Raw genomic sequence first — 27,043 nt, 5'->3', positions numbered from 1 at the left:
TAACAAGAGACTTTCTCCCCTTCGGATGGGATTTGTATGTGACCTGTAACTCTGGGTTGGCTATGGTTATTTTATGCCCATTGTACTGCTACTCTTGTGAGTATATTTTATTAATAAATTCATTCACTGTTTTCTGAGGTAATGCGCAAGGCTGGTGCGCTCTTTCTTTTGTCCTTTTCTACTCTGGATGGATTGTGACTCCTTGTATTTTGGCTGTTTATCCAGATTAGTCACTTACAATTTGGGGGATCTCAGTAACATTCTCTCTTTACAATTTTTCTCCCCCCCCCCTTCCCTCCTTTGAGGGTTTGAACTTTTTTACCAATTTTGGGGAGTAGGGGTGTAGTTGGTACCTTTTATGGGGGGGGGGAATTTTACTACTTTCTTTTGTTTAATCAATTGTATTTTGTGATCCTCTAGAATGACGACTGTGTTGCTCACAAGTTCTCAAATGCTTTTTGATCGATAATCATTGCATATGGTCACTGGAAGCCCCTTGTTATCCATCCAGATACTAGTGATCCATATCTAGCAGGAGCTATCTGAGAATATATTGGCATCAACAACTGGTAACTGCTGTTATTTTGCTTATTTAGCTTTTCTTATGCTCTGTATAAATTGTTATGTTTACTTATTGATTATCTAGGTTTGTTTGTTTTGGTTTCTTGTAGGAATTTATGTTTTGTTTTGTTGCCTGAAGAAGTGGGCTATGCCCCATGAAGTGCTTTGGAACCCCAAAGCAAAGCATTTTCCATGGTTTCAAGTGGACACTACACAATTTATTGTTCATCAACACCTATAGCGTTTTTGGTCAGGTGTTTCAATATGTATACAAATACTTGTTTCCACTGTTAGCCATGTATCTTTTCTACATTATTTGTACAGTTTGCCCTTTTTTGGCTTCTTAGCCATGGCTGCTGTTCTTTGCGGCTGATACCCGTGATGCTGTTTACGTCTAAGATATCAGCCTAATTGACTGTGGCCATTTTTTGGATTTTTATGTTTCTCTGTGTTTTTAATTAATTAATTTTTCTCCAAATATAGGTGGTCTTCTAACCTAATAAAAGGTGTTCAATTTTGTTTATGTTTTTTTTTGTTTGTACTCCATTTTGACTGGTATGGTGTGGTACCTTTAAAATCCCATTAGTTCTTTTGGTTAGGGTTCTATATATGTATTTCGCCTAGGGGTGTGGTACCAATAAAACCGTTACACAAGGTTAGGGAGTGTTTATCTTCTCTCTATCTCCCACTCTCGTTATATCCACTCCATCAACTACACCTGCCTACAGCTAGGCCGTTTATAAACATCCTTTGATAGAGAAGGGGTTAAAAGCATCTTTCGAGCATGTAACTGAAAGGATTGTTGTGCTTCCATCTCTGCCCTAAAAGTGGCATAGAAGGAAGAACATTGGTACATGTCTCCCAGGGCAGAGCCCAGCTCCTCAGGCCGTTTCTTTCACAATCCCTTGCCAATTATCTTTGTAAATGTCCAAAAACGATTTTCCACCTCCCCTCCCCCTTCCCCCATCCCATAGGACTTTATTGGGCTCTGAATTAAACTTTGCAACTTCTGAATTTCGAGGAACAGCCCACAAATGGAATCCAGACACATTCACTGATCACTACCTAGCACAAGCAAAAAAAAAAATTGCCTCGAGACGCCCCTGAGCTCAGCTACTCATACAGGATTGCTTTTGTATGGATTGCAGAGTTTGTTTTGTATACTTTGCATTCTGGAGGGAGACATGCAAGTTCGGGGCTGAATATTCTGCTGGTAGAAGTCCAAAGAAACAGAAAGTGAAAGAGGGAGAAGAGTATATAAGAGGGAAGCCAGGACTAGAGGAATCAGACACAACGCAGAGACCATGGCTGGTGCTCTAAGGAAGGGTATGACTACATATTGCTATAATCAGGGGGGTAATAAAGGGGAAATTATGGGAGATTCATGGCCGGTGAAGACACCAAAAACAGAGTGGAGACTTTATTAGTCACGTTGTTAGTGGAAAGATGGATTTTCCTTTTTTTGAGTCCAATGTGAAAATTTGAACATTTTATATCCCAAGTAACAAAGGAGTTTTTTAATGTTGGTATCCAGCAAACCCACTTTTTTTATTCCCTGTTTATTGATTGGTAGCAATCTGTACCATTGGTATTGAATTTGAATGCAATCATTCCTAAATTGGAACATCTTCCAGAAGACTTCATTTTTTTTACTTTTTTCACTTTGAAAACTCCTATATGCTTCTAGCCTTTTATATATCCTTCATTGCATGCCAGACAACTTGTCACAGATCATCTGCTATTGTGATCTGTCACCTGTAGTTCTGAAGACACGCAAGGCTGACTCCTTACCTGTAGCTGATATGTTACTAGTAGTCCCATGGAACAACAAATTGTTCCTTGTAGTCCCATGGACCACCAGACAAACTGTTTCTTGTAGTCTCATGGACCACCAGACAAACTGTTTCTTGTAGTCTCATGGACCACCAGACAAACTGTTTCTTGTAGTCTCATGGACCAGCAGGCAAACTGTTTCTTATTTTTTTTTTTATTTAAATATTTTATTATTAATTTTCAAATCAATTTATACATAGAAGCTCTAATATAACAAACAAATTTACCTAACATTGTATCAAAATATTTAACATTCATCTTGGTATACTTTTCCCCCCCCGATATCCCCCCTCCCAATATACAGCATACTTCCATATCCCCCATCCCTGCACAACCTTGCCTCTGCGATTTTCTACTCATTCTAGAGATTCTGATCCAAGAATATTACTGATTTAATACTACCTTTAGCACCCATGGCTTCTAATCTCTTTTACATATATTCTAGGAATTAATTTGAGTTTTTAAATTCCTCCCATTTTTTCCACCTTATAAGGAAAGCCCCCATCTTATCCTCATCCAAATGATAAAGTTCCTCCAATCTATATACCTGCTCCACCTTATCTACCCAATCCTTTATTTTTGGTGCTTCTTGTTCCCTCCAAAACGTGGGTATCAAGCCCTTCGCTGTATTCAAATAATTTATTAAACCAGATTTTTTATATTTTTTCACTGAAAGTTTAACACCATAAAAAAGGCAAGTCTCTGGGTCCTTTGAAATATTAATCTCCGTTATTTCCTGAATTAAGTGGACTATACCCTCCCAATATTCTTGAATTTTATCACACTCCCACCAAATGTGAAACATTGTGCCTCTACCTCCACATCTACGCCAACACAAAGGTGAATTATCTCCACTTATTCTGTGTGCTACACTCGGTGTAATATACCATCTTGCTAAACATTTGTAATTTATTTCATTTCAACATCCCTCATATTTACATTCCCGTGATTTAAGCTATATATTTTCTTTTGCTTTTTCTCATCTACTATTACTCTTAAATCCCTTTTGCATTTCTCTATAAATGGTGGTCTTGTAACTGTGTTTAATCCTGTGAGGATCTTATATATTTTAGAAATCCCATGTTTCCCATCCCGTGTATCTAATAAGTGCTCAAAAGGGTTCCAGTCCTCTTTTGTTCTCAATGGCCTTGGAAGCTTCCCTATAAAGTGTTTTAATTGAAAATAACGCCACTCATCCATTCTCATAAATATTTCACTCTTGTATTCCAATTCCCTTAATGAGCATACTTCTTCCCCCATCATTATACCTCTTAATTGTACATCTTTCTTCTTTATCCACCTCCCTGTGATACTTTCTTTACCTGGAGGGAAAAACTCTGTGGACCCTAAAGGCATTAACAATTAATTGAATTCCCACCCCATTTGTTTGTGTAATACATCCCAAATTTTTAAAACATTACATGTATACAAACTTGTACTATCTGCTAATCCAGGGAATTGAGGAGGTAACCATACAATTCTACTAAAATTTGTACCCAGCTTTTCCCATGTGCATTATGTGTCCAATCAAAAATTCTCGCCAATATTACTGCATTATAATATCTTTTCAGGTCTGGTACTCCCAATCCACCTTTGTCCCTACTTAAAATATCATAACTTATTCTAGGTTTCTTATTCCTCCACATAAATCTTGTTTTTTTAATTATTCTGAAATATGCTTCTGGAAGTTTGATTGGTATCATTTGAAATTTATATAAAATTTGTGGAACAATTACCATTTTTATCAGGTTTATCCATCCTATCCATTACAGAGATCCCCAACCTAATTTCCTTAATTCATCCTTAATCTCATTTAGTAGTGGAATATAGTTTGATCTATGTAGGTTCTTTGGAGATACAGTTAGTTTTATACCTAGATATTTTAGTTCTCTTTCTCTCCAAACGAAGGGAAATTCCTCCTGTAACATTTTTTTCTCTCTACTTGGAAGGTTTATGTTTAAAATCTCTGTTTTAGTAGAGTTGATTTTGAAGTTTGACATCTCACCATATTCTTTTAAAGCTTTTATTAAGTTTGGCAATGTTATCCATGGATGTCCCACATAGAATACCATATCATCTGCATAAGCTGCCACCTTGTGCTCTATTTCTCCTACCCAAATTCCTTTTATATCTATATTATTCCTTATAGTAGCCAAGAGCAATTCCAGAGATAAGACATATAACAATGGAGACAAAGGGCATCCCTGTCTTGTTCCATTCTGCATCCCAAAATACTCTGACAATTCACCATTAACCATAATTGCAGCCGAGGTTTCATTGTATAATTTCCTTATCCATTCTCTCATCCTAGGTCCCATCTCCAATACTTCCAAAGTGTCTAGCAAATATTTCCAGTTTACTCTATCAAATGCCTTTTTAGCATCAATCGAGAGTACAACGCAGGAGTTTTCTCTTTCCTACTTTTTTGTATGAGAAACAAAGATCTTAATCCATTGTCTCTACCCTCTCTCCCTGGGACAAACCCTACTTGAGCTATGTGTATCCATTCTGGCATTAGGTCTTTCAACCTATTTGCTAGAACTTGTGCATAGTTTAGTTTCTGTATTTTAATAAAGAAATCGGTCTATAACTTGCACAGTGAGTGTCGTCTTTACCTTCCTTATATATGAGGACCACATGAGCTTATAGGGATTCCCTTCTCATTTCCATCTCTCCTCCCAAAGCATTCATATATATCCTCAGTTTAGGTAGTAATAGTTCTTTATATTTTTTATAGTATCTCACTGTATACCCATCAGGTCCTGGACTTTTCCCAACTTTGGTACTTTTTAATGCTAGCTGTATTTCTTCCTGTGTTATTGCTGTTTCAAGGGATTTTAGTTGTTCTTCACTTAACTTCGGTAATCCTGTCTTTTTTAAATATGCCCATATTTTTTCTGTTTTTCCTACTTCATCTTCCCCTATGGTACCTTGGGTAATAATATTGTATAGCTTATTATAATATTTTTTAAACACTTTTTGCTATATCCTTAGTTGAATACACTAACTCTCCTTTGTTATCTCTTATTTTCTCTATGTAGTTCCTAGATTTTTTTCCTCTGAGCCCTCATTAAATATTTTCCTGATTTTTTTCCCCATCTTTATCTCTCACTTGTCATTTTATTAAACACTCTCCTCTTATCTTCTTCCAGAAAACTATTTAATTTTCTTTTATTTAGTACTTTTATTTAGTACTCTCCGCATAATCTCTTTTGTTACTCTGTGTTTATGTGTCTGCTCTAAAGCACTGATTTCACTAAGAAGTATATTTTTTCTCTTCTTTCCCTCTTCTTCTTTGCTTCTATTGCTATTAAGATTCCTCTAATGTATGTATTTATGAGCTTCCCACACCATTGCTACAGACACTTCCTCAGAATCATTTTCCTCAAAGAATTGCTCTATTTCTTTCTTAATTTTCTGGTCCGTCTCTTGATCCTGAAGAAGTGACTCATTTAACCTCCATGATTTTCCTCCTTTCTGCTCATTTCCCCAAAATAATTGTATTGTGACAGGAGCGTGATCAGAGATCAGCATGACTTATTTACTTTAACCAGTGACTCAGTAAGTTGATGGTCCAACAGTATGTAATCCAGTCTTGAATACATCTCGTGTGCATGAGAGTAAAATGTATAATCTCTATCCTTCATATGCATAATTCTCCATATATCTACAATTTGGCATTGGTGTAACATTTTTTTCAAGGATTTCAAAAACCTATTACCAATTCTCTGCACAGGAGACGTTACAGTATATCTATCTGTGGATCCATACAGAAATTAAAGTCTCCTGCCACAATCAAATTACCTTTTTTGAAATCCATTAATTTACTCAGAATATTTTTTAGGAACCTCCGGTTTCTTATTCGGGTAATAAATATTTGCTAATGTACATTCTATTTCCTGTAATTTTCCTTTCAAGAACAGGAATCTCCCTTCCAGATCTACCAATCTCTCTTCCAGCTTAAACCTTATATTTTTCGCAAAACCTATTGCCACTCCTTTTGCACGTTTAATTGGGGAATCTGAATAAAACCACTTTGGATAGTGTCTGGATTGTAACTTCACATTTGTTTCTTGTACTAAGTGTGTCTCTTGTAAAATAAACACTGAAGAGAATCTATGCTGGATTTCTTTAAGAATTCTAAATTTCTTTCCAGGGCTATTTAATCCTCTAACATTATAAATCACAAAGTGAATCTCTTCCGTTCTTCCCTTTTACTCTCCTCCTGTCATCCACCTTCTCCTCTCTCTCCCACTCTCTGCCATATTTTTCCCTTCGTTCTCTAGGATACCCCCAGGCTAATATACCTCCTACTATCTCGCAGAGTCTTAGGCTGCCTACTACCTCCCCATACCCTTCTTCCACCCAACCTCCCTCCCATCCCACCCCCTCCCTTTTTAGGCCTATATTTTGCCTATGAATCATTTGTGGTCCCAATCCCACCTTTGATTCCACTTTAGGGTGGAACTCTGAGCATGCACACCTCATCCTATTTACCGTCCTCCAAAGTCCCGTCAAAACTACCTGCATGAGAAGAAGAAAAAAAAATGGAAAGAGGAAAGGAATGCAGAAGAGGAAACAAGGGAAAGAGAAAAAGGGAAGGGGGTAAAGGGGGAGGATAATTAGGAGGAGGGAGAGAAAAGAAAAAAAAATATAAATATAAAAAAAACAAAACACCAATATCCTCACTCTCCTCTACCTCTTTCTCACCCACCCCCACATCCTCTACCTCCCTCCTAAACTGCCTGCCACCTCTCATTCTCCATATTCCACTTCTCCTCCGACCCTGCTCCCCACCCAGGAATATCTATATTCTGTAACTCAAGTCTTTCACAGAAGTCTCTCAATTCTTCAGGAAACTTTAATCTTGCAGAGCACCCATTTTTCCAACCGATTAAACATGCTGGGAACCCCCAGCTATATTGGACGTTCTGCTTCTTCATTTGTTCTACTAATGGTTTCAAGATTTTCTTTCTTAACAATGTCTCTGCAGCAAGGTCAGCGAAGATCTATATATTTATTTCTCCATATTTTATAGCAGCTCTTCGTTTCATCCTCTTCCAAATCTCTTCTTTATCACGATAGTGATGGAATTGAGCAACGACATCTCTCGATTTTCCTTTTCTACCCTCTTGATATAATCTTTCTATTCTGTACACCCCATCAATTTTATAGGGTTCTACTGCGGATCTGTCCATTATTGTATCTAGCATCTTCTCTATTGTTTCCCTCAAATCCTCTACTTGAGAGATCTCTGGAAGACCACGTATTCTTAGGTTACATCTTCTGTTCCTATTTTCCTGATCTTCTAATTTGTATAGCAAATTTCTTTGTTCTTTTTTCATTTCCACCATTGCTTTTCTAAGATCTGTATCACTTGGGCATGTTTATTTATTTTTTCTTCCGTCTCCTCCACTCTAGATAGCACCTGCCCCAAATCTTTATGTAACTTCACCATCTCTTGTTTTATAGATTCTTCCAAACCTTTAAACATTTCTGCTATTTCTGATTTAGTTGGCAGGTGTGAATCTTGATCTTCCGTATTCTCCAACTCACCTGTTTTCTCGATATCTGCTTCCTCTAGATTTTGACTAATATTAGATATTCCCAGGGATAATCTGGAGCTCTCACCACAGCTGTTCTCTATCACGCTCTTTTCACTTATTCCCATTTGCTTTTCAGGGTCTGTTTTTTCCTGTTCCGGGATATATTTCTTAATTGAGCTTGATGGCAGGGCCTTTGACCCTCCTCCTTTTGTTCCTTTGTTCTTCATTTTAATAAATTTCCAATATTTAAAGGATTCAAAGATCAACTCTTCCAGCAAAATATTCTCCTTCTATCTTTCTTTATCCCCTTCTCCTCTCCTTCTTTAACCCCTTCATGCCTGAGGGTAAAACAAATCGAAATGCCTAAGCACAATTCTGCAACGTTGACATGTGTTAGTAAAACCATCCGTATCATCACAACTACTTTGTACGTACAGGTGGATTATACCGCGTTTTTTTCAGGACAAATTCGGCTTTCATTTGGTGGTGAATGATAATGGATATCTCCTGATTTTTTTTATTAACAAAGGAAAACTGGCCCAAAATAGTAAAAAAAAAATATTTTATTTTAATTTAGCTGTGTGTTTCTTGTTACTACCATAACCTACCACCAAAGAACAACCCAAAATAAATTCTCCAGCTCTTGACGATCGCAGCCATAACATATATGTGTATGTTATTTGTTGTTTGTACCCGTAGTACAGCCCAGAAACAATAGTGCGCATTTTGTGTTTGTCTTTTTTTCCACCTAAAACACACTGACACTAACTGACACCATTTTTTTTTTTAAATCCTGACCTTTGACCCTGACCCAAACAATAACCCTGGCACTGAACTAGATCAAACCTTGATCTAGGTATTTTTTCTTTATTTTTTAATATTTCTTTATCTTTTTACAAACATTTTTTTCTCTCTCTGCCAGGAGTTAGATACAATGTATCTCTCTTCTCCATTCATAGAGAAAAAAACAAGGGGGCCGGGCTGCACAGTGACTGATCACTGTGATAGCCAATCAGAGGCTATCACGGCGATCATGTGACCTGGAATTGGGAGTCCTTGGTCCCGATCATTAGAACGTGACCCGGGGCTCTCAGTGTCACCGCGGTCTTTGTGCTGGGAGCGCAAAGTGCAGCGTGCTCCCAGCACAAAGACAGGTACACAAATATGCGGTCCCACGGAAAAAAGCCCAGTTCCGTGAGGCCGCATATTTGTGTGACGTCGGCGTCAAGGGGTTAAATCTTCCTTATCTTCTTTCCTCCCATCTCCATCATTAACTCCTTGTGGGAACTAAAGTTCTTTTCAGATCTTCTCTCTTTTATTTTATCTTTATCTGTTTAAATTTAAATATAAGACCCTCTGTTACCTCTTTGGTGACCTCTGAAATCAACCCCCACACCTTTATCCATCAAAATTTACTTCAGTCTCAATTTGACACTTTAAAACGTATCACACTCCATGTTCTATACTCTTCTGCCACTCTCACTCACCCATCTCACCGTCGGGGGGGGGGGGGGTTGCAAGAGATGGTCCCTCCAGTTCAATATACTTTTCAGGGTGGGGTTCTTGATTTGTATCTCCCTTGGGTTCCAGCTACCACAGTAGTCCCAGAGAGAGATCAATCTAGGGGTGAGGGATAGAGGGGAGATCAGAGCTGCGTGTCCTCCCATAGACCGACCAGCAGCTCCCTCCTCCCAGTGCTCCTTTGTGGCCGATCACGTGTCCTATGGGCTCCAGCTATCCAGGGCTGTCCATGTCAGGGTCCGCTGCGGTGTTCGGTCCGGCACATGGGCGGTTTGCCGACTCGCGCTGGGCTGCGGGCGCTAGGTCCTGGCCGACTGCTGCAGAAGTGAACTTGCGCATGCACACTGAGTGCCGCGGGTGCGCGCCGGGCACCAATGACGGCGCAGGGCGCAGTATTTAAAGCTGCCCTGCGCTGACACTGGTTGCCGTTTGGTCTACCCAGTGTTCCCCTGCTTCTGTACTTGTGAGATTTGATCGTTGCTGACCCGGATTGCCTTTGACTTGCTGTGTTCTCCTGCTCCGACCCCTGGCTTGCCTGACCTCTCTCTTGGATTGCCCCTATTGGATCTTATATTCTGGTACTGACCCTGCGTGTGACCCAACTCTCCTCTGCCTGCCGCCTTGTACCACGCTGCTCCTACGGTAACGACCCAGCCTGTCTGACCACACATTTATCTATCCGTCCATCCATCCATCCATCCATCCCGCTCGGGCCCTTTTGCCTCTTCACATCAGGCTCTTATCTTGTAGATATCCCCGGCGGATCCCTCTGCCACGGGTGGGAGTACTCAGAGGCCGTGACCTGGTCCTGGTCTGCTCCAAATCCATCCCCACCATCAGGGGCCCTGGTGAACAAGTAGACCAGGACTTAGACTCCGCGCTCTGGGGAATCCTGTCCGGTGGGCTGCCAGAGGTACCGCCAGGTGGATCGTTACATTCCAGTTCCTCCTGCCCCTTGGCTTCAGCCCAGTCCACCGAACCACCCAGCCGACAGGGTCCACGGGAGCCAGGCCGGGCTCTGGAGCACTTCGCACGGCATCGGCAGTGTCAGCAGGCAAGTCCCCCTCTCCACTTTCTGGCTATCTTCCCCTCATGCAGGCCAGCTGACGGAACGCTGGAGGAGCCTGATGTCGGGAGATCTTACCTCGATCTCCTGTTCAGCGCCATGCTCAGGCTCCTCCCCATCCTACTCTTCACAGGTTTGCCAAACTGTTTCTTGCAGTCTTATGGGCCAGCAGGCATGATGTTACTTGTTGTCCCACAGCTCTACATGTTAGACTCTTCTGTTTCCTGTTGACCAAAAGACATTTATTCAAAGAATGGAAACTATATGAGTCATCAAGTCTTATCTGCTGTTTGATTGAAGCTACACACCCAGTCTCAACCGGGACTGGACATCTTCCTATGTATGCACCCCAGTTGTATCCAGTGGTCCTCCTTCTGTGTGTTCCCTGTGCACCCCAGTTGTATCCAGTGTTCCTTTTTTGGTGTGTTCCCTGTGCACCCCAGTTGTATCCGGTGTTCCTTCTGTGTGTTCCCTGTGCACCCCAGTTGTATCCGGTGTTCCTTCTGTGTGTTCCCTGTGCACCCCAGTTGTATCTGGCGTTCCTTCTATGTGTTCCCTGTGCACCCCAGTTGTATCCGGCATTCCTACTGTGTGTTCCCTGTGCACCCCAGTTGTATCCGGCATTCCTACTGTGTGTTCCCTGTGCACCCCAGTTGTATCCGGTGTTCCTTCTTCTGTGTGTTCCCTGTGCACCCCAGTTGTATCCGGTGTTCCTTCTTCTGTGTGTTCCCTGTGCACCCCAGTTGTATCCAGTGTTCCTTTTTCTGTGTGTTCCCTGTGCACCCCAGTTGTATCCAGTGTTCCTTTTTCTGTGTGTTCCCTGTGCACCCCAGTTGTATCCGGCATTCCTACTGTGTGTTCCCTGTGCACCCCAGTTGTATCCGGTGTTCCTTCTTCTGTGTGTTCCCTGTGCACCCCAGTTGTATCCAGTGGTCCTCCTTCTGTCTGTTCCCTTTGCACCCCAGTTGTATCCAATGTTCCTTCTTCTGTGTGTTCCCTGTGCACCCCAGTTGTATCCAGTGTTCCTCCTTCTGTGTGTTCCCTTTGCACCCCAGTTGTATCCAGTGTTCCTTTTTTGGTGTGTTCCCTGTACAACCCAGTTGTATCCAGTGGTCCTCCTTCTGTGTGTTCCCTGTGCACCCCAGCTGTAGCCAGTGTTCCTTCTTCTGTGTGTTCCCTTTGCACCCCAGTTATATCCAGTGTTCCTTCTTCTGTGTGTTCCCTTTGCACCCCAGTTGTATCCAGTGTTCCTTCTTCTGTGTGTTCCCTGTGCATCCAAGTTGTATCCAGTGTTCCTTCTTCAGTGTGTTCCCTGTGCATCCAAGTTGTATCCAGTGTTCCTTCTTCAGTGTGTTCCCTGTGCACCCCAGTTGTATCCGGTGTTCCTTCTTCTGTGTGTTCCCTGTGCATCCAAGTTGTATCCAGTGTTCCTTCTTCAGTGTGTTCCCTGTGCATCCAAGTTGTATCCAGTGTTCCTTCTTCAGTGTGTTCCCTGTGCACCCCAGTTGTATCCAGTGTTCCTTCTTCAGTGTATTCCCCTTGCCACCCAGTTGTATCCGGTGTTCCTTTTTCTGTGTGTTCCCTGTGCACCCCAGTTGTATCCAGTGGCCCTCCTTCTGTGTGTTCCCTGTGCACCCCACTTGTATCCAGTGGTCCTCCTTCTGTGTGTTTCCTGTGCATCCCAGTTGCATCCAGCACTCCTTCTTCTGTGTGCTCCCTGTCTCCCCCCCCCCCCCGGTTTTATCCAGCGTTCCTTCTTCTGTGTGTTCCCTGTGCACCCCAGGTGTATCCAGTGTCCCTCCTTCTATGTGTTCCCTGTGCACCCCAGTTGTATCCAGTGGTCCTCCTTCTGTGTGTTCCCTTTGCACCCCAGTTGTATCCAGAGTTCCTTCTTCTGTGTGCTCCCTGTGCACCCCAGTTGTATCCAGTGGTCCTCCTTCTGTGTGTTCACTGTGCACCTCTGCCGCATCAAGCATTCCCCCTTCCAGGGCTTTTTTTCAGCAGGAACATGAGGGAATGCAGTTTCAGCACCTCAAGCACTGAATTCATCTAATAGAAAGGGGTGATGGGGTGTGGTGGAGGGTCTATTGATGCTGGCTGCTGGGGGATCTATTGTTGTCCCTGGAGGAGGGGTTTATATTGTTGTTGGGGAGGACTGCTGTTGCTGTTGGGTCAATTGTTGCTGGGAAGAATCTACTGTTGAGGGAGGGGCATATTGTTGCTTGCTATTGGAGTGTCTATTAAAGCTGGTGGGTGATTTATTGTTGCTTAGGGGTCAGTTGTTGCTGACAGGGATCTACTGTTGAGGGAGGGGTCTTTTGTTGTTCACTATTGGAGAGTCTATTAAAGCTGGCTGCTGGGAGATCTGTCATTGATGGTCGGTATCTCTTTTTGCTAAGGGGTCAGTTGTTGCTAGTAGGTATCTACATGTTGAGGGAGGGGTCTATTGTACTGGCAACTGGAGAGTCTATTGATGTTGGCTACTGGGAGATCTATTGTTACTGGCAAGGGTCTATTGTCACTGGGGTTCATATATTGTTTATGGGGGTATTTTGTTGCATGGGGTCTATGGTTACTGGGGGTCAATAGTTGCTGGCTGCGATCTATTTTACTGCTTTTCTTGTTATCAATAGCAAATTCCCTACATATTACTTAGCATAGAGCTTGGTTCTATATTCCTTAAAAGGGGTGATACTGGAAGGTGGGTAGGAGGAACCATGTTTGGCAGTGGGTAGGGGGCGGAGACAAAGGGTGGAGTACCTGCACCTATTTTCTGAGAAAAAAGCCCTGCCTCCTTCTGTGCATTCCCTGTGCAACCCAGCAGCATCCAGCATTCCTTCTCCTGTGTGCGTCCTGTGCACCCCAGCCACAACCAACATTCCTCCTTCTGTGTTCCCTGTGCAACCCAACCACATCCAGAATTCAGTCTCTTGTGTGGTTCCTGTAACCCCAGCCGCACCCAGCATTACATTTTCCTAAAAGTGGGTATAGATCACACTCAGTGCACCAATTTTTGCCAGTTACAGTCAGGTTCATAAATATTGGGACATGGACACAATTCTAACATTTTTGGCTCTATACACCACCACAATGGATTTGCAATGAAACGAACAAGATGTGCTTTAACTGCAGACTGTCAGCTTTAATTTGACGGTATTTACATCCAAATCAGGTGAACGGTGTAGGAATTACAACAGTTTGCATATGAGCCTCCCACTTGTTAAGGGACCAAAAGTAATGGGACAATTGGCTTCTCAGCTGTTCCATGGCCAGGTGTGTTTTATTCCCTCATTATCCCAATTACAATGAGCAGATAAAAGGTCCAGAGTTCATTTCAAGTGTGCTGTTTGCATTTGGAATCTGTTGCTGTCAACTCTCAAGATGAGATCCAAAGAGCTACCACTATCAGTGAAGCAAGCCATCATTAGGCTGAAAAACCAAAACAAACCTTTCCTTATAACAGAAACATACAGAGTTGTTGTTGTTGGTCTTTGAAGGCACCCCACAAAAATGATCTGAAATGCACCTGCGGACAACCATATTACACAAAGGCCTCCAGCCGCAACCAACCAGCTCGGAGACAACCATACCGTCCGCAGTGCAGCACCACCACCTTCCAGTTAAACCTTGGTTAACTGGAATGTCCCCGGGCACACCATACCACCGATGGTTCCCACACCATTATCTGTACCTCCAAGATAAGAACCGCCTCCAAGACTAACAACCGCCACAGCACGCTGGGTAAGCCCTTACCCATGCGTGCCCCACCACAAACGAACAGCTCTCTGAACTCCGTCCTGCAAACCCAGAGACCATAAATCCGTGCCAACCGCATTGAGATGAACCCCATCACTCCGCAGATACCGCCAAGTATCTACCTCCAACTCGAAGTGCCGGACCACCAACCCCCCATTCCGAACAAAGAAGCGTCCCACCTCCTTGTTGACCTTGATCCGAGGCTTATTGAGCCGCTCCACCGACCGCGCCAAACGCCAAGATGTGCGGGCTACCATGTCCGACCACACCAACACCATCTCTGGATAATCCCGACGTAATTGAAGAAAATCCAGCTTAACAGCCCGCACCAGCTCCCGCATGGACCTAACCCCTAGATCGTTGCCACCCGCATGAAGCACCAAAACATCCGGCGGTCTATCCAGGCATGCAAAACTCCGCACCTCAGGTACCACACGACCCCACAACATCCCCGGCACACCTATCCATCGGACACAAGCCTCCTGCCTAGCCAATCCCAGCTGCCGGCCATTAGGCCTCACATCCGCCCGCTGAGCCCCCCAAAAAACGTAGGAGTGCCCCAGGATCCATACCAGGCAAACCGCTCCATCTGAAATAAAAGAACAAAAACTACCACAAGAACAAAAAACATCACAGAGACAGTACAAACTCCCCCAGCCCCAGCAACCAAAAGAACCCGGAATCCACCCTTAGTCCCCCAGCAGATGCGGGCGAACGTACAGGCGAAATCTCTGTGAATCCCACCTACCAATCCGTTTTACCACCTCATCCGACAAACCCCACCTGGCGGCCTCAGTAGCAGCCCCAATCCGAAACGAGTGTGAAGCATACAAAGACGCATCCAAACCAACATCCCGTAAACATTTCCGAAAAATCGATACAAATTGAAAACGAGTTAACGGGGACCCATCTGCATGCATCAAAAAGGACCCCTGCCCCACCGGACGCCGGGACAAAAATTCTCGAACCACATGCACCGGGCACACTAGTGATCCTGGAAGGGCAAGAAACCGAACCCGCCCACCACGACCCAAGCGGTCCGTCTTAGACCGACGGATGAACACCTCCACCCATTCGCCCGAGCACACAACATCATCCACCAACAACCCCCCAAGCACTGATTTGGATGGACTAACAAGCTCCCCAATACGCAACGCCCCAAAGAAGGCCACCGCAAAAGCCGCCCAAAACAAGCCCACTTCAAAGTCCGAAGAACAAACAGACCGCAAATACGTAAACAAAGATCCTAACAACTCGAAGGACACCGGGCGACGGGAATCCCTACGGCGATGAGCCCTACGGTAACCCCGAATAGCCTGACGCACCCAAAAATCTTTGGTAAAATCCCGACACCCTTGTAACTTAAAAAAGAAGGCCAAACCAGCCAACCGACGATCCACCGCCGCAGCCGACACCCCCCGCTCCAAATTCCTCGCCAAATAGTACAGCAATGCCACACGCACCTCCGGCCCCCAGGGATCAATATCGACCTGTTGTAACAGGTCCAGCCACTCCCGCCAGACCGTCGAGTATGCAGACCATGTCGCCTCACTCACCGACCGCCGGATCCAGCCTGATACGACCCCAAGGCAATCTCCCACAGCCAGTCGGGACAAGGAACCCCACGGTGCTCCGCCGCCGATGCCAACTCTCGGAATTTGTCCCACTGAAAACGAGACAAAGCGTCAGCCAAAGTGTTGTCAACCCCAGGGAGATGCACCGCATGGAGAAAAACGTTCAGCTGCAAGCAACGCAACACTAAATGGCGAAGCAAGCCAACCACCGGCCGCGAGGAAGCCGACACCCGGTTGATGACCTGAACCACCCCCAAATTGTCGCAATGAAAACGAACCTTCTGATTCCGAAAATTTTCACCCCAAACCTCGACCGCCAAAACCACCGGAAAAAGTTCCAACAGCACCAGGTTACGAAGGAAACCCGCTGCCACCCAGGAAGGAGGCCACGGAGCCGCACTCCACCGCCCCTGAAAAAAGGCCCCATAACCCCCGGAAGCCGCCGCATCCGTGAACAATTCCAAGTCAAAATTGCTGACCAGGCCAGACATCCACAAAGCCCGTCCGTTAAACGAATCCAAAAAAATGTGCCAAATCCGCAAATCCTCCCGATGCTCCCTAGTCAAACGAATAAAATGTAAAGGGGAAGTAATCCCTGCCGTCGCCGCCGCCAACCGGCAGCAAAACACCCGACCCATTGGCAGGATGCGACAAGCGAAGTTCAGTTTACCCAACAACGACTGTAAGGCCCGCAGCTGAATTTCCGCTTGCCGAGCACCCCACCAATTTCCCCTTGTAGGGCCAAAAGCTTGTCCCCAGGCAGCCGGCACTCCATTGCATCAGAGTCCAAAACAATACCCAGGAAAGTAATGACCGAAGCCGGGCCCTCTGTCTTGTCCAAAGCTAGCGGAATCCCAAAACGTTCAGCAACGTGTTGCAAAGTGGCCAGCAAAACTGCGCACACTCTGTAAGCTGGCGGACCCACACAAAGAAAATCATCCAAATAGTGGATGACAGAATTGACCCCGGAAACATCCCGCACCACCCACTCCACGAACGAACTGAACTGCTCAAACAAAGCGCAAGATATGGAACACCCCATGGGAAGGCACTTATCAACGTAAAACGAGCCCTCCCAATGACAACCCAAGAAACGAAAACTGTCCGGATGTACCGGCAAGAATCGAAACGCGGACTCAACATCCGATTTCACCATAAGCGAACCGCGCCCATAACGACGAACCCAGAAAACCGCCGCGTCAAACGACGTGTAAGACACTGAACAGGACTGCGGATCGATAGCGTCATTCACCGACCCCCCTTTCGGGAAAGACAGGTGATGAATTAACCGAAACTAATTCGGCTCCTTCTTGGGCACCACCCCCAAGGGGGAAACTACCAGATCCGAAAATGGGGCGCAAGAAAACGGGCCGCCCATACGTCCTAACCCCACTTCTTTTTGCAACTTAACCAAAACAACCTCTGCATGCTGCAAGGCCGACCGTAAGTTCCGAGCTAAGGGGGGAACCGAAGTCAAAGTGCACGGGATGTGGAAACCCTCCGAAAAACCTGCCGCCAGCAGCACAGCGGCTGCCCGATCAGGATATCTATTTAGGAAAGGCTGCATCCTTTCCACCCTCACCGGTGTCGTCCCTCTTACCCGCATGCTCGCTGGAAGGGCCTCTGCCCCGCTTGAAACAGCGCGACAACGGATGGGAGCCGCCGCAACCGGAACACTCATGCTTAAAACGGCAGGACCCTCCGAAACGACAAGCGCCTTCCTGGAACTGCCAACAGAAGCCCCTACGCTTTGAGGCCGATTGTCCGGGGGAGAATGAACCACCGCCCCCCCCCTGAAAAAACGGACCAGGAGGCCTCGCTGGAGTCATGAGGCGCATCCAAAGGCCAATGTCCTTATGGTCCCAACGCAATGAAGGGCGAACAGCCCGCCGCTGCTGAAACTGCTCATCATACCGGAGCCACGCAGTCCCACCGTAAACCCTATGAGCCTCGCTAATGGCGTCAAGGTAACAAAAGAGCGCCGAGCATTGCTCAGGAGCCTTCTCCCCAATAACACTGGCCATGATCGCAAACGCCTGCATCCAATTCGCAAAAGTACGTGGGATAAAGCGAAAACGCCGCTTCTCCGCTTCCTCCCGCCTGCCCTCGTCAACACGCAACCCCTCTAAAGGAAAACGCTCCAACGGCAAGAGCGTGAAGATCTCCACATACTCCCCTCTCCAAATCCTCTCCCGAACCTCCAACGGCAAGTGCGCACCTAAAGGGCCCTTGAAGTACACTTACACCTTGCACTTGGCCGAGTCCACCAAGCCGACCGCTCCGGACACCCCCGCACCCCCATCCAAAGCCGAGGAACCCAGAGCATCGGTTTCCGCCGCAACCACCCCTGGCCCAGAACCGGAGGGAGGAGAAACCCCCGAGCTCCGCACGTCCCCCCCTTCCTGCACTTGGACCTGTAACCCTTCCCCACCAGCCGGCGGGAGCCACGCCGCAGCAGGCCCAGGGCTCCCACTACCGCCCCGCTCAAGTCGCTGCAACAAGTTCCGCAGACCAGAAATCAAATCGCAGAGCCCCCCCCTGAGACCCGACTTGGGAACGCCTACCTCCCGCACCGCCGAGGCCCCGCCCCCCAACAGGTCCCGTAGCGCAGAAGAAAAAGAAAAAGGTAACTCACCAGGCTGCCCAGGAGACATCCCATCAGCCGCGCGACCCACGTCCAGCGATGCCGAGCGGCCAGCTGTCGCCCCCGCATCGGGTTCCGACAGCTCGCCCTCCAATATCACGTCCTCCCCTCGACGGCTGCATGGCCTCCCAGTCCCAGGAGCCACGGGTCCTTGAGTGCTGTGCCTCTGCTGACTCCGCCTCCCGGCACCAGCCACGCCCATCGACGTCCCCGGGCTCTGTCCAGACACGCTCCCTGCAGCACTCCCCTCCTGCCTGTGTCTCTTCGGAGCCGCCGCTCCACGCTTCCCAGGGGGCCTGCCGGCTGCAGCAGGGGACAGCCCGGCAGCCGCAGCGCTGCGTCTCCCTCGTTGGGCTCCCTCCCTGACAGGCACCTTGTCAGTGGAGGAGCCAGTGACATCCTGTCTCCTCAGCCGCGCGGGCGGGGGGGAGGGGCTTCCTCCCCACGAGACCCCACCCGCCGAGCTCCGCCGTTGCCGGGGATTCCTCCCGGCTTCCCCGCGAGCAGAGGCAATGGAGCGCCCTGCCAGCGGGGCCGGAGGGTCCCGAACGGGGCTCCCAGTGTGGCGCTGAGCTCTGGGGGAGGGGGAGCCCGGACTAACGCGCTCCGGATGCCGAGACCTCCGAGCACGTGGGCGCTCCCGCCCCTCTCCCTCTGGTGATGAGCCCGGGTCCTGCGATAAGCCCGGGTCCTGTGACAAGCCCGGGTCCTGCAGGAAGGCAGAGACCCGGCTCTGCAGCCATTCCATCCCATGTGAGGCTGCCGCCTCACGCAGCTGGGCCACCAATCCATCCATGACAGACCCACTGACCGCACCGAGACCCCCAGGGAAAAGGCCCTAACAATATGCTGGTGTAAGGAGGGTGGGAGGGAATCTCACTCACCAACGTCCAGCTCCGAATGATGCCCCCCCCCGGGACACCTCACCCTAAGGTGCGGCAGAGCCCACCCACGCTCTCCCTCCACCAACCAGCACCCCCAGCTATACTTTTCCACACCCCCTGGCACATCATTAACCCTTTCTATTCTTCTTCCCACTCTAGGCCTAGTCATGCCTGCCCTGCGCTAATTTTCCTTTCCTTTTTTCGCTACGGGCATTACTGGAAGGCCAGATTAGAGTTTGCCAAACGACATGTAAAAAAGCCTTCACAGTTCTGGAACAACATCCTATGGACAGATGAGACCGACATCAACTTGTACCAGAGTGATGGGAAGAGAAGAGTATGGAGAAGGAAAGGAACTGCTCATGATCCTAAGCATACCACCTCATCAGTGAAGCATGGTGGTGGTAGTGTCATGGCGGGGGCATGTATGGCTGCCAATGGAACTGCTTCTCTTGTATTTATTGATGATGTGACTGCTGACAGAAGCAGCCGGATGAATTGTGAAGTGTTTCGGGAATATTATCTGCTCATATTCAGCCAAATGCTTCACAACTCATTGGACGCTGCTTCACAGTGCAGATGGACAATGACCCAAAGCAGACTGCAAAAGCAACCAAAGAGTTTTTTAAGCGAAAGAAGTGGAATGTTATGCAATGGCCCAGTCAATCACCTGACCTGAATCCGATTGAGCATTTCACTTGCTGAAGACAAAACTGAAGGGAAAATGCCCCAAGAACAAGCAGGAACTGAAGACAGTTGCAGTAGAGGCCTGGCAGAGCATCACCAGGGATGAAACCCAGCGTCTGGTGATGTCTATGCGTTCCAGACTTTAGGCTGTCATTGACTGCAAAGGATTTGCAACCAAGTATTAAAAAGTGAAAGTCTGATTTATGATTATTATTCTGTCCCATTACTTTTGGTCCCTTAACAAGTGGGAGGCACATATGCAAACTGTTGTAATTCCTATACCGTTCACCTGATTTGGATGTAAAGCCCCTCAAATTAAAGCCAACAGTCTGCAGTTAAAGCACATCTTGTTCGTTTCATTTCTAATCCATTGTGGTGGTGTATAGAGCCAAAAATGTTAGAATTGTGTCGATGTCCCAATATTTATGGACCTGACTGTATCTCTTTTGAACTTAGATGTAAATGTTCTATCAAAAATAAATGTGAATAGGTAAAATCCCTATGACCGGACCGGGGTTCATTACAGCAGGGAGATGGATTTTATGTTATTCAAACAGGTGGGGTCCAGTGAGTGTTTTTCAAGTATGGGGGTAACCAATGCATGTTTGAGCTGGGAGGGAAAGGTGCTGGTGGAGAGGGAGAGGTTGAAGATGGGGGTTAGAGAGTTGAGAATAGAGCAGGAAGGAGGCCGCAATAATCGTGAGGTGACAGGGTCCAGGTGACAGGTGGTGATGTAAGCCTTGGAAAGGAGTTTGGCAACTTTCTCAGTGGTAACAGGATCGAAGGAGGAGAGTATTAAGTGTGATGTTTATCCTGGTATGTTGGTTGGAGGAGGAAGCTTGACAATGGAGATCTCATCATGAACTGTGTTAATCTTGTTCTTGAAATGAATGGCAATCTCACTGCACTGGAGCCTTGCTCTGTATTCTCACCGTACTGCATGGGTCAAAATAAATGGGATTGTTTCACAACCTTTTCAGATTAAGAATGACAACCTGACAAGGTTGTCCATTACTCCTGTTGACTCGCCCTAATCTCGTGTTGGAAATAAAAGACTTTAGTGAGATTTCTAACTTCAAAATTAACCTAAATCAGAAATTCTGCCAATGTATATTGTAATGGAACCGACCCAGACTGCTTGAGTACTTCCGTTAGATTACCGCTTCCCCGTACACCGACAACAGACACCACAGCTTACCATACAAGACTAGACGACACCAGTCTGCCTGAACATGTAACTCTTTATTTTAAAACTCAGACAGGCTTTTTATACAATGCACACTGAGACTGATCACATGATCATTTGCAAACACAGCTAAATACAGAAATAGACTTAACACTTTAAACAGTAAGTTAGGTTAGCTAGCTGGGTGATCAAAACAAAAGGTGAATGTGAATTCACACCTAGACAATGGTTTGATGAATAAGGATCTCACTATAGAGCCGACAGTACAGCTCCTACACTGGATAAGAGGAGAGGCCAGCATGATCAGCTCTTTCAATTCACATGTCTAGTTCAGAATCAACAACCAGGAATAGTCTTCATATGGCTGATAAAGATTACTGTCCCATCTGAAGTAATTCCAACCGCATTCTCAGTGCCCATTAGTCACCCTGTGCCCCTAAGAGACACAGGCTGACTTGCACATAAGAGGGATATGGGGAGCTGAGACAGGGGTCTCCCAACCTCTGAAAAGTAAGCTGGGTTCCATTAGCCCCCCACCCAAAGTGACTCCCGTCACATATCTCCCCTCTCGGCATGGGACTAACACTGGAGGAAACCCCAGACGGGTTGACTTCGACGTTAGTCCGTAGTCCTAGTCCCCCACTGCCCATATCCGGACAGTACCCTAAACACATTGTCCCAAACATAGCATTACTCACCCAGCCGACCTCTGCCTCTCTCATATAACATACCCGCAGCTGGGGAGAAGTGCAGACTGGCCCGTCTCCCTGAAGTCCTTTCAGCTGCTGATGAGCGGACAAGGTGGCTGGGCTCCATCCATCATGCTGTTGGGGATCTGGGCCGACTGCCCAGCATCCCTGGGGTATACCAGTGGAGACCGTAGTGGGAAATACATCTTTGGTTAGTTGAAGGCAGAGTGAAATCACATAGATCGTCAATCTGATTTCCATTCTCAACTGCAAGGGGTAGTTGTCCTCAGTGGGGGTGGGACAGAGGTCATTGACTCTCTGACCAGCTGCCAGCACTTCAGCTGTATGGTTTTGAACATTCTGGAGCTCAGTCTGCTGCTGGGGAGAGCAGCCAATCTTCCCAGCTCCTTGATGCTGTGGAGACACTGTAGTTGCTAAGCAGAGGCCAATGGCACTCTCTCCTGTTGCCAGCACTTCTGCTGGGGACCCCACATCTGCTCCGGCTAACCGTGGGGGAGGGAGGCCGGCTTCCTCCCCTCCCAGACTGTGGATCTGCTGCTGGGATGACATTCCTCTCTCAGTGTCCCCCTGGTGCACAGATCCTGGCTTGGGAGGGAAGACAGTTTCCTCTATTCTGGCTAACTGTGGGGGAGGGACTACAACAACCTCCTCTCCTTTCTCCCTCTGGGCTTCTGAAACTACCGCAGGTGTGGGGCAGAGGTCTTGGACCCTCTGTCAGGTTGTCAGCGCCTTAAGCTGAAGAAGTTTCTTTTACCTCCAAAGATGCTGCTCTCAGGAAATCCCTTGTCCCGGTCAGTGGTGTAGGAGAAAGGCCGGCAGCCTCTTCTCTTAGGGAGACTGAAGCTGTTGTTGGTGCTGGGTAGAGCTCAGCAATGTTTGACTCTGTTGCCAGCTCTTCTGCTGGAGGCTCACCAGGTTGTTTTTCCTCAGCAGAGAAGTCTATCAAATCCCCAGTATCTGGAATGGCTAAATGTCCAGGACACGGGCTGGTGGCCCTTGGGCCCAGTGCCAGCACCTTGGCAGGTGACTCATCACCCATAACATCCTCCAGTGAAAAATCCATTAGAGCCATACATTTTGGGATCTGTAATTGGAGGGATGAGCTGACTGCTCCATCTTCCATACCCTCATCCAGCTGTTGGACAGACGCATTCCTCCATCCAAGCTTGTCCCATGCAGAAACAGGATCGTCTAGATAAGCCAGCACTTGCTGCATCCGCCATTAGACCTCTGTTTCCATAGCTGCGGGTGGTATCTGTATCTCTCCTCTCCTTCTATCCGAACCTTGGATCCTTTGGATGTCCCAGACTGCAGGAAACATCCCAACGCTGCCACCAATGTAACGGAACTGACTCAGACTGTGCTTGAATACTTCCGTTAGAATACCGCTTCCTCGTCCGAACACCGACAACAGACACCAGTCCATGGGAAGTCCATGGTAGTCCATAATTTAGCTCACAGTTCCCTCACCTTTATAGAGTCCTCTTAGAGATTACCTCACCCCTTACTACCCACACTTTGAATCTTTGGGACATTATTAGTAAAGACGGTCTTACAGCTTAACTATCTCCCAACTATTCCCCTGGGGGAATTCCTTTGACTCCCCTCAGTTGAATTAATTTCCTTCCTTAGCTCTGGGCACCAGGTGGTTATACAAGTTGCGTAAAATTTTAGAATAATAAGAAGCAAAGAAAAGTCCATCTGATGCTATACATCTGGGTTTCCTTGCCTCAAATTTCTCCGTAATGGGCAACTATGGCTATTGCGGGTTCTCAGACATACATATGAGAAGTTCCCCATGGATGAGTGGAGGCATAGGCAATTACAGCACTTTGTTACCACTAGTTTGGCAGGCATAAGACCTGAGGACCCCTTTACTTTCTATGTGCACCCCACTGGCTACTGCAGACCTATTATCAGTTACAAAAAAGATTTTACATCAAAGCCAACACCTACAAACCTCCATTATTTTAGTGAATAGGAGGGGAGCTGGGGTTCTCTATGTCAGAACTCCACCAAAACACTATCCTCAAACTTACATTCCCTTCTATCATTCTAAAATGCAGGAAACCAACTACAAAATACCAGGTGGTACAGATTTCCCAAGACATTAGCCTCAATATACCCTGAAGTCTCTGATAAGTGCTGGAGGGGTTGCAGCCAGCACAGCTCCCACCTTCATGATTGTCCTGGAATAAAACCTTTTTGGACCATGATTCGTAAATTGATTGGGATTATCACCAGTGAACAGGCATGGGATGATCACATGCTCTGCTTTCTATGCTTCATTCTCTGCAAGAAAAGTGTTGTATACCCTCTACTGAACGCTACTAAAAATTTGATCTGCTCTATTGAAAGAGGCCACAAATACCTTTTATTATATTCTATTATGGAGGCTGATAAATGGATACACCTCTGCCAGGACAAATAATATGAGTTCCATAACATCTGGACAACCTTGATACATTTTATGACTATCTGTAATAAGACTACAATTATATTCTTGACCTTTCATCAGATGAAGCCTTTTATTAATATCTGGATTGTTACTTAAAACAAAATCCCACTAAGACCAGATATAGGGGGGTGCTGGGGTGGGCTATGCCCCCCAAATTTCAGCTGTGCCCCCCCAGGCAGACTTTATCAAAGAGAAGCTGTCTGCAGTGGTTCACATAGCCCAGATAGCACACTCCCCCCTGCCCTTCCCTGCATGGAAAGGATAAGAGATGTACATTGCCTCCTCCCTCCCCTCTCCTCCTGTCTTCCCCGCCCACACTGCAACTCCTAACCAGTGCTGAGCCTGAGAAGATGTGTGGGCTGGAAATTTCAAGCACTGCAGCTCACAACTACATTGTGGCTGAAACATAGATTCCTCTGTCTGAGCCTGCAGAGACCAACTTGGGAGAGTGAGTTGAACTCTGCACTACAGCTGAATATTCCCCATCTCCTTCCATCCTTCTCTCCCCCCTCCATCTCCCTCCTTCTCTACCCCCTCCATCTCCCTCCTTCTCTTCCTTCTCCATCTCCCTCCTTTTCTCCCTCCTCTATCGCCCTCCTTCTCTCTCAACTCCATCTCCCTCCTCCATCTCCCTCCGTCTCTACCTCCTTTTCTTACCCCCCTCCCTCTCCCTCCTTCTATCCCTTCTACCTCTCCCTCCTTCTTCTCTCCGACCTCCATCTACTTCCTTCCCTCCCCCTCCATCTCCCTCCTTCTCTTCCTCCTCCATTTCCCTCCTTCTTCACTCCACCCTCCATCTCCCTTCTTCTGTTCCTCCTCCATTTCCCCTTCTTCTCTCCCCCCTCCGTTTCCCAACTTCTCTCCCCCCTCCATTTCCTTCCTTCTCTCCCTCCTCCATCGCCCTCCTTCTTCTCTCCCCCCCATTTCCCTCCTTCTCACCCCCCTCCATCTCCCTCCTTCTCTCCCCCCCATATCCCTCCTTCTCTCCCCCCTTCATTTACCCCCTTCTTCAATCCCCCCTCCAATTCCCTCCATCTCCGTCCATTTCTGCCACCTTCATTTCCCTCCTTCTTCTCTCCCCCTCCATTTCCTCTTCTTCTTCTCTCCCCCTCTATCTCTCTCCTTCTTCTTTCCCCCCTTCACCTCCCTCCTTCTCTCCCCCCTCCATTTCCCTCCTTCTTCTCTCCCCCCTGCATTTCCCTCCTACTTCTCTCCCCCTCCATCTCCCTCCTTCTTTCTCGCCCCCTCCATCTCTCCCCCCCCTTCCATTTCTCTCCTTCATCTCTCCCCCCTCCATCTCCCTCTTTATTTTCCCCTCCATCTCCCTCCTTCTCTCCCCCCTCCATCTCCCTCTTTCTCTACTCCTCCTCTATTTCCCTTCTTCTCTACCCCTCATCCATCTCTCTCCTTCTCTCCCTCCTCCATCTCTCTCCTTCTCTGCCTCCTCTATCTCCCCTCTTCTCTCCCCCATCAATATCCCTCTTTCTTCTCTCTCCCCTCCATCTCCCTCCTTCTTCTCTCCCCTCTCCCTGCTTCTTCCCCCCCCCCTCCATCTCCCTCCTTCTTCTCTCACCTCTCCATCTCCCTCCTTCTTTCCCCTCCTCCATCTCCCTCCTTCTTCATTCCCCCTTCTGTTTTCCTCCTTCTTCTCTTCCCTTCCATTTCTCTCCTTCTTCTCTCCCCCTCCATCTTCCTCCTTCTCCCCCCCCCTATCTCCCTCCTTCTCTCCCCCCTCTATCTCCCTCCTTCTCTCCCTTCTCCATCCATTTCCTTCTCTTTCCCTCCTTCATCTCCCTTTCTTTCTCTCCCCCCTTCATCCCCCTCCTTCTCCCACCCCCTCCATTTCCTTCCTTCTTCTCTCTTCCCTCCATCTCCCTCTTTTTTCTCTCCCCTCTCCCTGTTTCTTATCGCCCCTCTCCATCTCCTTCTTTCTTCTCCCTCCCCCCTCCATTTCCCCCTTCTTCTTTCCCCCCCATTTCCCCCTTGTTTTCTCCCCCCTCCATTTCCCTCCTTCTCTCCCCTCTCCATCTCCCTTCATCTTTTCTCCCCCCTCCATCTCCCTCATTCTTCCCTCCCCTCCATTTCCTTCCTTCTCGCCCCCTTCCATCTCCCTCCTTCTCTCCCCCCTCCATCTCCCTCCTTCTGTCCCCTCTCCATCCCTCACCTACTCTACCCCCCCTCCATCTCCCTGCTTCCCTACCCCTTCTCCATCTCCCTCCTTCTCTACCCCTTCCATTGCCTTCCTTCTTTTCCCTCTCCATTCCCCCTCCTTCTCTCCCCCTTCTCTTTTTCCTACCCCCTCCATTTCCTCTCTTCTCTCTCCCCTCTTTCTCTCCCTCCTTCTCTCCCCCCTTGTCTCCCCCCTCCATTGCCTCCCTTCTCTTCCCTCTCCTATTCCCAACTCCTTCTCTCCCCTCTTCTCTTTTTCCTCCACCATCCTTCTCCCCCCTCCATTGCCTCCCTTCTCTCCTCACTCCATTTCCCTTTCCTTCTCTTCCTCTTTCTCTTCTCCCTTCCCTTCTCTCCCTCCTTTCTCACCACCCCTCCCCCCCCCTCCATCTCCTTCACTTCAGGCCCCCTCCTCCTTTATGTTCTTTTCCAGTTAACACTCAGGGAC

At 47.3% G+C, this 27,043-nt stretch overlaps 2 protein-coding genes across 2 annotated transcripts in view; one reads left to right on the top strand and one right to left on the bottom strand.

Annotated features, from left to right (window-relative positions):
- Nucleotides 1-1,725: 1,725 nt before the first annotated feature.
- Nucleotides 1,726-27,043, top strand: part of LOC149451432 (uncharacterized) — a 30,162-nt gene continuing 4,844 nt past the window's right edge. Inside the window, exon 1 of the mRNA XM_089690682.1 lies at nt 1,726-1,887. Within this exon, the coding sequence (XP_089546808.1) occupies nt 1,866-1,887 (22 nt within the window). The 5' untranslated portion in view covers nt 1,726-1,865. The remainder of the gene's footprint in view (nt 1,888-27,043) is intronic.
- Nucleotides 14,973-19,297, bottom strand: LOC149451433 (uncharacterized). Its single transcript, XM_089690678.1, has 2 exons — nt 18,493-19,297; nt 14,973-15,949 (listed from the first exon to the last, which is right to left on the bottom strand). Exons 1-2 carry the CDS (start codon nt 19,295-19,297, stop codon nt 14,973-14,975), a joined length of 1,782 nt encoding a protein of 593 aa, XP_089546804.1.

This window comes from Staurois parvus, unplaced genomic scaffold (genome assembly GCF_062004578.1).
Source record: "Staurois parvus isolate SC_StPar_1 unplaced genomic scaffold, SC_StPar_1.0 ptg000539l, whole genome shotgun sequence".
NCBI classification, from domain to species: Eukaryota; Metazoa; Chordata; class Amphibia; order Anura; family Ranidae; genus Staurois; species Staurois parvus.
Note: the sequence above shows the minus strand (reverse complement) of the source record. Positions and strands in the feature narration are given on the sequence as shown.